The 11999-nt window shown below is 44.5% G+C and overlaps 1 protein-coding gene across 1 annotated transcript in view; it reads right to left on the bottom strand.

The window, feature by feature from the left end:
* T265_09041 (hypothetical protein) overlaps window positions 1-10605 on the bottom strand; it is a gene marked incomplete at both ends in the record, with an annotated part of 28413 nt that extends 17808 nt beyond the window's left edge. The window contains 2 exons of the mRNA XM_009175010.1: window positions 6165-6631; window positions 10504-10605. Coding sequence (XP_009173274.1) covers window positions 6165-6631; window positions 10504-10605 — 569 coding nt within the window. The remainder of the gene's footprint in view (window positions 1-6164; window positions 6632-10503) is intronic.
* Between the last annotated feature and the right edge of the window lie 1394 nt (window positions 10606-11999).

The following is an 11999-nucleotide window of genomic DNA, read 5'->3' on the forward strand; positions in this document are numbered from 1 at the left end:
CAAACTGACGAATGAATTTCAAACAGTCGTGCGAACTACCGTCGAATTTAGTCAATTCGACTCTGGGGAGGTCCATGGAAGTCGAAGGGGCTAGGTTATGAGTACCAGCCATACGTCCTTCGCTGTTGCGCTTAGGAGAGTGCCTCTATAAGAGCTGTCGTTTGGAGGGGTCATCCCACAACGGTATCTCGGCTGATTTGGACGTGGTTGCAACTGGAACATTATTAGCCTCAGAGTTAGGCTCGCGGTATGACAGTCTAAGTTCATGTTGCCTGCGGCATTCCTCAGCGTAAATCGCCACCCTTGAAGGCGCAGAAATTGCCTCATCATCGGCACGCGATTCATCCTCGGAGCAAGAGGGTGCGCAATAAACGAGCAGTTTCTAAGTCGTTATCAGCTTTCATTAGCTGGATCTGACGGTCCTGCTCGTCCCTAACAGCCTGCATTTCAAACACTTTCTGTAGCTGACTTCGCTTTAACTCAGCTGACTCAGATCTCCTGCTACGCCTGCTATCTCTAGACTCAGCCAAAGAGCCCATACAAGAATGCATATCACGAATCACTTGCTTGCCGTCTGTCTGTATAGACTCTTCTCCATGGTTGTTCTCATTTAATACACCGCTCCTTGTTCTTGGAATTTTCGACGAAATTCACGAAAAGTGTTGTCTTGTCAAGTACTGTATGCGACAAAATCGATAAGTCGAGCAACGAGCACCGAAGAATGGATCCGAATTCAAAACGAAAGTGATCCCGACAAAATGTGCTGTACTGTATAGCAAAATATCAATAAATCAATTAATGTACAACAAACCTTGACAGTTATCGACCGGCAGTTAGACCCACGACAAACACGGAGACAAGTATCAAGCGTGAGAAACCAGTTCGAAAAGTGCCCAGAATGTCCATTTAAACAAGTGATAATACAGTTCATTTTAGGAACCAAGAACATGTTCATAGTTTGGGTAACGCAATGTTTTTATGGATGGGATAGAGATGGGGTGACGAAATAATAAGAAAATGTTAACGAATAGAAGGCAGGATTAGGCGGGACATTTGAATTTACGCGGTTGAGTTCAGGGAGATTGGGCGGGAGAAATTTTCAAGCGTTTGTGCGATACATTCCTAACCAGGCCATTTTTGAGTGAGCGCTAAACAAACACGACTGAACTGATCGGATACTAGCGCAAGAATATTCTTATAAGTATGAAACATCTGAAGTACGGGAAAAATAGAAGAAACATAATATAGGCTCACCGATTATGTAGCCTTTATTGTCTTTAAGTAGTCTATAGTGAACAACAATGAACGTCAATCAGGTAAAATTCACAAGGACAAAGTTCAGAGAAATTTTCGTCTTACAGTTCACAAAAGCAAATTTTGAAGGCCCATATTCCGTTGACCTACCACACCACAATATCACGGTTCTATCATCATTCATGCTCAGTTTGACTGGCATATAATCGACCACGGCAAGGCTGGTGTTTTTTATGCTAAAACCAGAAACATCTTTCTGTGGAATATTGTCAAGTCAGCTGTTTTTGTGGTTCAATGTTCTGTAACATTTCAGGACGTTCCGTTGGATTTTACGTTACAGAATGGATGCTGGAGTCCTTCCCCGGTCGTGAGTGTAGTTCCTTTTGTAAACTTGAACCAAACTGCGGGTGAGAAGGGGCATATGTTGTTGATTCCTTCCTTATATCCTTATTTCGTACATCGGGATTCCCCATTTCTGTTATTTCGGTTTTACGCCTATACCACCCTCTTGTTTTTGACTTGAACATAAACCGTTTTTGACCTTGTCATCACACGTGTTATTTGAGCAAACACGTGGTTTCGTTGACCTGTAAACGCGTAACCTTGAGCCGATGTGAACTTTGGGATCGACCAGGAGTTGGCAGTTCCTAAATGGGTGTATGGAAGCCGGTTTAATCCCACGATTTGAGGATTGGATTGCGTTTAGTATTCCACTGTTGTATTCGTCGTACCGCATTTGTTGATAAACCTCCATTTGGACGATTTGGCATTTGACGTTTTGCGTGTAACTCAACGTGGTTCACGAGATTACTGGGAACTATCTGCACGTATTTTAGCCGCCAACACAGTTTATCAACTGCGGAACAGGAACAGAATTCGTTGGGAGTGCTCTCATTATTGGTCTGTTATGCGTTCATGGTGTACATATGTGAACAAGCGCGTTGAAACTGGAACGCTAATGAGAAATGTCGTCGGTATGTGGGTAATTTTCTGCGCAATCACCCTTTTTATGTTTAGTTTTACCAATCATTCCTTTGTGTGGTTTGCCTTTAGGGTTGCGTTTTATTCGTCAGTTTTATCATTTAAAATTCTCAAGATCTGCGAATGTTTGACTGCCAAGGGTACGATGCCAACCGCCATTTCATTGCTCCACAGAAGCACGTGGTTTGTTATGGTGTTTTATGTCGCTAATGCAAATCCATGACTACGTTCAGAAAAACTGTGGGACTGACTCAGCCTGCATTGATGTTGGTGTCCTTTGCGGCAAACTACCCCGCTTGGCTAACCCTACTTGTGACTTGCAGGATATCCGAAAGCCCTGCATCCATTTGGAGCAACGGCTGTAGCTTTTAGCGATAATGGGAGTTTGAATGTTTTGTCGCCTGCGCGGTCTGTTTGCGAAGTACGGTGATGCTGTTTAGGCACACTCAATGCTTGCCACTTGTGACGTATACAAATCACTGATTGCAGTGGCGTCGGTTTTACTGTGTTTTACTCCTTTATCCATAATGAGTCCCGAGAGCGTTATGGTAAGCCGTTTAAAATCTTGTCCAGAGAATGTTACCTGTGGATGTCGTCAGAAAGATGGTGGTTAATGAGAATAAGTCACAGTTGTGTAGACTTAAGGCAGTGATGTCTAGTGCACTTGTTATTTTCTGTTCACTGCATGTTACAAAGTTTGAAATCCGGGATTATTAAGCCTATAGAAATGACCCATTCGGATAAAGATGTTTTGTTTACCTAGTTCAAGCAAATGAAGCTCTTTAGGGAAGTCTAAGAGTTTGAGATCTATGCCAACAACATCAGAAGCCGCAACTAGGAATACTGTCCATTTCTAAGTGGGCGTTGTTTGGCTGACGCCGTACGCCAAGGCATCGGTTTTTACGCAATTACATCATGCGTTAAATTGCTGCACTCCTCAGATTCGTACCCTATTTTTTGGGCCGGTATTAAGCTTCAGTTTGGACAACTCGTAAAATGCTCGCGTTTTTTATGAGCTCAAGGTTACTGTCATATAACCATATGGTCTTTGCTGCTGAGTATCATTCAGACATTTCTTCCTTTGGTTGAATCCAGGAGGTGGCCGTTTCCACTGAACGATGTTCAACTATCACCTGCCGCCGCCGAGAACGCATTATCAGTAGAGGCTGCTCCCGAAAGAAGTCATCTAAACCATGTGTTTCATCCATATCCCTGATGGCCTGTGATAACGCTATGTCCTCGCACCTGTGACATGCGACGCTCAACCAGGCACTTCCAACACTATTGCACACAGGCGCCCGAAAGAATCCTCTTCCAAGTTACGAGGATAGGATGGCTAGGCAAGACGGGAATTTCGATTTGCATGACGACAATTATTGCTTACAGTGTACAAAGTTGCGTGATCACAAGGTACGAACCGACGCGAAGTACACCACCGTGGCAGTTCACCATGAGGAGGAGCCATTGCTGTCACATTGACGCTGGTAACCGCTGTGCCTGTGATTCATCTGTGGCGCATTGGAGACATCCTTGCGCGGTTGGTAAAAATGTAGCAAGCATGCAATAGAAGTAATTAAATGTGGTGATTCTCGGAAGCTAGCGGCATACGGCAATCTATGGGTATAAGTGTGGCGTTTTTGTACCTTTATTTTACTTCAATTATAACACTAGGTATTTCATCAATTGCATAATCGTTTTTTGTTTGAATACGAGAAACTACAAAAAACGCGCCCTTGTACAATTTCACATAATACAAGCGTGGTCACGTGCTTCGACTCTCTCTTCTGATTTCGCTCGCGCTTGCAGCGGTCATTCGCGAGTCTCATATACTAACTCTGGTACCCAAAACATTTCAGACTATCTTCGGAATCTATTATATGTGGAAACTGTTCAGAAGAAGACCTCTGGACCAACACTATTGGATTATTGTTTATTCGCTGACCTGGGCCAACGACGAACTATTTTAAAGAGAACAATTGTTAGTGAGTCTGTTCCATCTGACCTATTTATTTTTGTATACCCAACTTAGCGTAATTATTTTTATTACTTTGCCACACACTCCTGGTAAACTGACTTATTGGGTAGCCAGACAACTACATAAGAACGGGAAAGAAAGATTACCAGCCAAAACCGGATAAGCAAGGTTACACATCAACAATCGCTCTAAATAAACAAAAATGGTAGGCAATGTCCACTACATATATAAACAATCGCTTCTCATTCTTTTGCGGACACAAATGAATGGTAAATCTCCTTTTATGCTCACACAAAACTTTTGTTAGGGGGTTTAGTTTCGGGGATAAAAAGTGAGTGAGATTATCTTGCATAACACTAGGTAATATCGTTGACCCGTATGCTGCGAGGGATTCCCCGGTAGTTTCAGGGTTATTGCAGTCAATCACAGTACGTAATAATACATTTTCCTGTACCCGATGAACACAAATTACATATTGAGAGGCGCTCGAATTGTGAGTTTCGGGTCGCACAACTAATCACACGCATGTAAATGCTGTCTATCATCCAAGTAACAGTTTAGTTACCATTGATCGTGGCCGGGTGAAGAGATTTGAAACGAGAGAATTTACCGCCAACTTTGAGACATTTAAACTCTGACCCTTTTTATTGGCGAGGTCGCACACACAAATCGCCGTCTGTTTGAGAAAAGTTGTATTAACGACCAACATTAAAGGCGATATGTATCGAATATGGGCTATGTAAAACTGATGATGATAGGATATTATTTCAAATAACATTTGAAAATTAGTTCAAAATGTAAATTCTAGTCGCGTGCAATGCCAATAACATTCTATGTTTCGTTCCAAACGGTCGATCAAAAGCCTTCCTTCAGTTATGCTCTTAATTTTGAATGCTTCCGCCATTTAGATTTCAGTCCAACAGCAGTCACTAAACAAAAAGGTGCAAATTATCCTCCAAGCCCAAGAAAATATATTTGGGCATTTCATTAAAACAATTTTCGCGGTAATGTGATCGGTATTGACAAAAAAAGACGCCTAGCGGCAAAAATAGCAGTTTACAAAGGCCTCATTGTCCATAAATGCAAGCACGTTCTTCACGCAACAGCGATTCGGATGGATCCGCGTTGCGCCGTTGATATCAAGCCGTTGACGGTGATATGATTTAATATAGCCCGTTTCAGAGTGCATTGCATCATGTTGCACGGTGTGCTAGCGATGCTGACAGACCTGCAACTTCTGGGCGATAAGCGGCCGCCGAATTCAGAGCTTAGCGTGACAGTAGTTTCCTTCTAACTGACTTCTAAATACATGGTCGAAATGTTTTGCTAATGTAGGCAACATTTTATTCACGGTCCTTAGATGATTTCCATCCGGACCCGGCGCGTTAAATGAGTTTGTAGCGTGCAAGAGCTGATGAGCGTTTTACTATCAGAAAACTAAGTTTTTAGAGGCAGTTTACAGGGACTTGCTGCAAATATTGTATTCGATGAGGCCCCTGGGCCAAATGCGGGGGCGCTTAGCATTCATCTTAGGCCGAAGATACCACTAGTGCGTTACTCATGTTTTTCGCGTTATTATCTCTCAAACAGAGGATGGTTGGCTTATTTCTTTGGCGTTATATTGGACTCATGTGGTAAATTTTTGCAAACGGGGCGAGGTCAGGTATCGTTATCTTTTCCGTACGTTCCATTGGTGGATTCCCGGGTTACAACGATTCCGTACCTCAACAAATGTCAGGCCATCTGCCACCTCTCAGGATAATTTTCAACGAACAATGGGAACCATGTTTCCAGAAGGCGCGAAATCTTCTTGGATAAATTTTTGTCATCTTGGCTGCTCGCTGGTTTCCTTCAGAGAATTACTCATCAGCCCCGTTTATTTTCTATACAACAGTTTTGTATGTTTCATCCACTGGAGCCGGTCTCAGCTTAAGCTGTCTAGGAACGTGCGCACTTCCGAGGATTCCTCGCAGCAGAAATTGTCAGTTCGTCCGGAATCAGCGTGGCTAAATTGGCGTACGCAAGATTTTCAGATTCTGCGCTGCCGGATTGTTGGCGTTGTCCGTAGGGATCATGAGGTGCGGCTGTATCCACAATCACACTGGCCAGCTTTGACACAGCGGAGTCAGAGACTGGCAGGCTTTCATTCGCAACAGAATCTCCCGTGATTGTCTCTACTTTAGCCGCTTCAGGAGGTGCAAGTGTCAACGGTAACTTCTTCCATGTTGAATGGCTACTGGTTGCGGGGCTGCCACAGCGATTTTCGGCGCAGAAGGAAACGCATGGGCCTGATCCGTCAGTAAGTTCCGATGCCTGATATCGCACAGGTGACCCAACGTAGCTTAGTCCTCGTGGCTCAAGTGCGGTATTCAGCGCTGCGCTTTCATTGTTCCAAACCTTAGGTTCTATGACCTCATTAAGCTTACCTTAATCAAAATAATAATTTTCCCGGAGTCAGCCGTTCTTTCACTGTTGAGTAGAAGCCGCATTCATTAGTCGCGGTTGAGCTAATCAATAGGTTTCGTGGGAGCAAAAGAACCCACAACTACCACCGAAGTGATCTTAGTTTTCGGAGCGGCTGATTTGTGGCCAAAGCTAAGATTGCTAAGTGCTTCGCTTCTAGAACCAACCCAAATCATTCTTCGCGCATTCACGGAGATGATCCTCAGAAATATGCGTCGACAGGGCTTTTTGTTACTGACAGGCCGCTCTAATGCCCACTATGCAGCATTTCGTGGGAAGTGCGTATTTGGAAGCCCCAAGGGTAACCTGCTCCTCATTCTACTTGACCACTCTGCGCAAGCTGGCGTGCATTCGGTTTAATGCAACACCACGCCGAACAGCGGCTGTGTCAGCTCCCTTGTGCTTGTTATGGAAAACGACCCCAAATCATCCTCATGGACTGCCTAATACACATGTTCACTAAAAATGTCATAACGGTTCTGAATGCCGTATCAGGGAACTGCATCGCTTTCTCAAATAACAGCCTCGAATAATGATCACGAAGTGTTTTCTGAAGGGTAATTCGCTTGTCAAATTTTCTCGAAACGGCTGCATTCTTTAAGCTTCGATAGTAATACCGGTTTTGCCTTGAGCGTCAAGATTTAATTGTACCACCAAACTACAATTAGGGGTTTGTTTCCACCGTTAACTGATGACTTGTTTATTTTGGGATGCATAGCACCTCTAAGGCATGGGCAGCTAGCACAGATGAGAGTAGAGCTGGATATTGGGCCAATTTGGTAACCCTACCAACCCCAGCAAATAAAAGGTTACAAGGCCTACCAGGTGCAACACCACACTCTACGGTTCATATTCAATGAACATACATTCCGCGCCATTCGTTGCACTCCATGGTAGTTGCAGCGGAGGAAGCCTGTCACAATCTGCCTCACGTTTGCCAATAAGTGAGTACACCGCAGAAATGGAGGATAACGTAACAGAGATCTTCATGTACAGGTTATGTTAAATTAGGAATTGTAATCAAATGACAGGTGTTAGCACTATAAAAAGATTGAAAAGCGAGATAATCCGCGCTCATATCTGTAAAAGCGAAAAATGAAAATAATTTCGAAAGTATCACCCTTCATTAGATGGGGTAAATAGGCTCTGTTCTTCAGAATTTGTCGGTGTACGATTACTAATATTGTTTATTCCCAATTATCGCCTGAGCGAACCGTGGAATCAGATCACTTGTGATCTGCAAAGTTCTCGATTCTACGGTGCGGGAAAATTTGCATTCCGCACGAGCATTCGATCCAAATGAGGGCAGCGAAATTTAGAAACATGCACTGAGTATTGTGAGTGCCATAATGCAGTCCATCACAGTGCTATGAATTTGAAATTCCTTGCCACGACAGAAAAAAAACACCGCGCTCGCCCTTTCTGTTTTAAGTTGCGAATTATAGCTTTCATTGCCAATCGCTTCCAGTGATGGACCAAAAAATTCCTTGCTACAACTGCTTCATCAGGTAGGACTCTTTGAAGGTCTATCCGACTGACACCCATGCTAGTTCTATGGACTCCCGCAAAACTGAACCAGAGAACGCTGCCAATACTCCCGCCGCCATGGGCGCGAGGTTCGTGTGTTGTATCAAACACCATCAGCCAGCTACCCATATTGTTTACCGCACAGGTCATTATCATGCGCCGGAGGTTCAATTATCGCCCCACAACCTGGTCATCCTGCTGATGATCGGAACTTATGAGGTCTTTCTTGTGATATACTACACCATCCGTGTTAGATTAGTGTCTCCTGTTTACTGGCCGCATCATTATCCTGGAGGGCTCCCGACAAAAAAATTTGGTCTAGGTTCATTCGGGAAACCGGGAAATCGGTCGAACGCAATTACTTGTTCTCAGCTACGTTTGGTAACCCGGTACAAATTGACGCCGGAAAATTTGTATCACATTGCTGTCTTCTTCGTATCTACATGGAATTTACCCAGTCAGCATTTTGACCCCTGATTTAGACCAGAGAAGTCCTGATGCTATTTAAACGGCAACTTTTATGGATCGATCCACAGACTGAAATTCTGCTTGTGTCTATGACTCGAAGCGATCGCCAAGTCAAAAACACCTACTACTTATGCTTGGCTTTGGCACCTCAGAGGAAACCCGGTCACAGAATTTCCGTCAGTTCATGTCGCAGCAATATAAATGTGAAATTAATGTGAAATATAAATGTGAAATTACCACGGTTTCTTCATCAACCCAATGTTTTGTACTTGAGTTCAAAGGTGCCATGCAAAATGTTTGGAGAATGGATCAGAAGCAGAAATTGGGAAGCTAGTTCATCTGAATCGTTGAGTTATAGTCAGTTGGTTGTGCCAAGATGGTCGCTGTTCCGTAGAGGGTGCGGCGAGCAAGCGACCGAGGTCAGTGCATGAGGCCATTCATCTATCAACTGAATTTTACTGCCGACTACAGCGATAAAACCGAAACTCTAGCCCGGCATCTTGAGATAATATGCTGTCATCACAAGCGGATCGTTGAACCTCTACCGATAATTGTTGGTCACTTGGTCTGCACGGTCAAGGTGGACATTTTATCAAGGAAATGACATTTGTCGGTGGAGAATTACATGCTGTTTAATCCTAACGACTGTGAAATTTTTGGCTTTGAGGTACACATAGAAACTTTCATGCATAAGCGCCCCTAACTACAGCGACCACTTTATTAATACCGAATGTGCTTGAACCAGGGATGACGCCAACACGCTGTATTGGTTCATTAGAAAATAAGGTTATCCTGCTTCAATTTGACTGACGGCGGTAGTCCTACAAGATGGGAGGAATGGGGAGAGTCAGACTCCTGTATTTAGGCACAGAAAATCAGGAGAATGAAGAGATGAACCAAGTTAATTTATGAGATCCCGTGCCAGAGCTTTGTGGGCATTGTCTTGATTGGTCGTTTGAGCGGCAAATCGGAAGAAAGTGGCCTGTTCCCGGCCTTTAGCTCGTCCCAGATTCTTACAGCCAGCCAAGTACTCGCAGAGTTGAAAGGAAAATGACCCATACAAACCAGAAATTTCGCGTTAATAGTTCGTTTCTCAGACAAAGTTGTTTACCTATTGGTTGGTGTGCCCTATATTTCTGTCAGGCAATGAGAAACAACCAGCCACAGTTGTCGCTACAGTATAAAAATCGTTCAGGTGCAACACCCGTTCGGTGCCCAGCTGCCATGCTATTCTTGACGAAAGTAGTAAATAATAGTCCAGCTGTAATGCCTTTTCAGTGCCTAGCTGCTATACTAACTGAAGGAAGCGCGATGGCTGGGGTACTGCCCGGTTGCTTAAGCGTAAACAGGAGTAGCCGAGATGCAGAAGTTGTGTTCAAGCCACGGACCTCCCGCTCAGTGAATTTGCGATCTAACCGCAGTCATCTTGCCCCCTATGTTGCCGAGATCCAATGTTCATTTGGTCAACTTCAGTGACTTTGACAGACAGCTCTAGAAACCGGAAGGATAACTTATTCCACTCTCATTCATTCTCCAACCAATCTGTTTCAGGTGGCTCCCCACCCAAATCAGCCGGGTATTCTTGAGCCAACCAAATTTGATGAACGGATTCGCCCTGCTCCGAGTTTTATTTATAGGCGATCATATGGTCTGTGACTGACTTGCGATTATTGGTGAGCTGAAAGTTAATAATGGCCAGAAACAGACACTGTTAACCTCACAACTGAGGTAACCGCTCGAAGTGGCCGAATCACGAGCTCTCATTCTCCAGTACTCCTCTTTTGTGTGAGGTGATCGCTCGAGTTATACGTTAGAATGACAGAGATATGACTTACCGTGTCTGCACCACAGCCCTGGGACCGCGTGCGACTCCAACGATCCATTGCATCAAAATCACCGGATAGCGTAAAAGTGAAGTGTGGCATATCCGAGTCCATCATAAGCGGTTTGTGGTGCACGACCGATTCGAGGTCTTGTATGCATGTTTTGGAGATAACACACATCCACAGATGGATAGATTAAAGTTTCAATAAGACGTGTGCGTTGCGGAACTTAACAAAGTGTGCGACATTGAAATGTTGTTACGTTTATTCTGATTTAATTCGCTTTACAAGGGGTGGCATTTACGAGGCTGACTGATTTATTGGGGTCTGATGCACACGACTCTCCGGTCTTCCGGATTATGCGCTGAAAAACGCGCAAACGTTTGTTTCTTGGAAACATTCACTACCGTGGTAGTAGGCCGGCACTCATCCGGTGGCTTGCGGCCAGGAGTTTAGCTAAAGACTCGTCGGCCGTCAAAAACTCCCTCTTACCCAGCTAAAAGCTGCCGTGCCACACCAGCCGTCTCCTGGTGTGATCAGCCCTGCTTGCTACAAGCGCCAGGGCGGGTAAGCAAAAACCGGCATCTCGATGTGATGACAGGGCTTGCGAGCTACAATGGTCCAGCGGGATACATTGGCTATATTTTGGTTCCATAAAGCTCACCTATGTCAAGAAGGCCAAATGGGACAGTCAGACAGAGTTCATGGAAACTCCGTACTAGGAATAGTATTACGAGGCGGCCTTTGTGGGACGGCGTACTGGTGCCTGCGTTGGGAGTGTGACGATTGTAAGTTGTTTCTCTTAGGCGACCAGCATATCCATATTCATGTAAGCTGTGATATTGCCGCATACTCCTGTCGCCCAACTGCCTACTATAGCCACCGGCGAGCTATGCAATGCAGTCGGAGACGGAACCTTGCCTCGAGTTCATTATGGCTCCAAACGTATCTGATATGTGCGGCAGAATTAGGAGTGGTACATCTATGCATTGTTCCCTGCGCCATCGGTTTAGGTTTCCTTCGCCGCAGCCGAATAGGTCAGACGATCAAGTCGTCGGCTCCGGGCAGCATCTTCCAAGAAAGCCCTACTTCCCACTGCGTCGTGGATTGGACTTTTGAGTCAGAGGCTAGAAGCCGAGTTCCCCACCTGATGCCTTATAGTTCAAACTTTTGAGTAAAAGGTTCAAGTTGCGATATCTCAAATTAATCCTCTTCCTTAGTCTGGGCAACCGAAAGTTATCCTTTGCCTGCCTAGTTTATCATCCATCTTACGGGCAAACGCTGCTGGATCATTTGGTTGATAGTTATCTAACCGATGTGCATTATACCTTCCACTGCCTGTTAACAACAAACAAATAATACGCTGCCAAACCCATGAGATCCCTTCTACCCTCCGTATCATGAAATTGCTAAACAGGCAATGCTTACTCACACACCCCCTTAAAATAATGTTTACTGCCTCTGAAACAACCCTACAAGACTCAAGCTTGACTATATATCTTAAAGAC

This window comes from Opisthorchis viverrini (assembly GCF_000715545.1).
Source record: "Opisthorchis viverrini unplaced genomic scaffold opera_v5_253, whole genome shotgun sequence".
NCBI lineage: Eukaryota > Metazoa > Platyhelminthes > Trematoda > Opisthorchiida > Opisthorchiidae > Opisthorchis > Opisthorchis viverrini.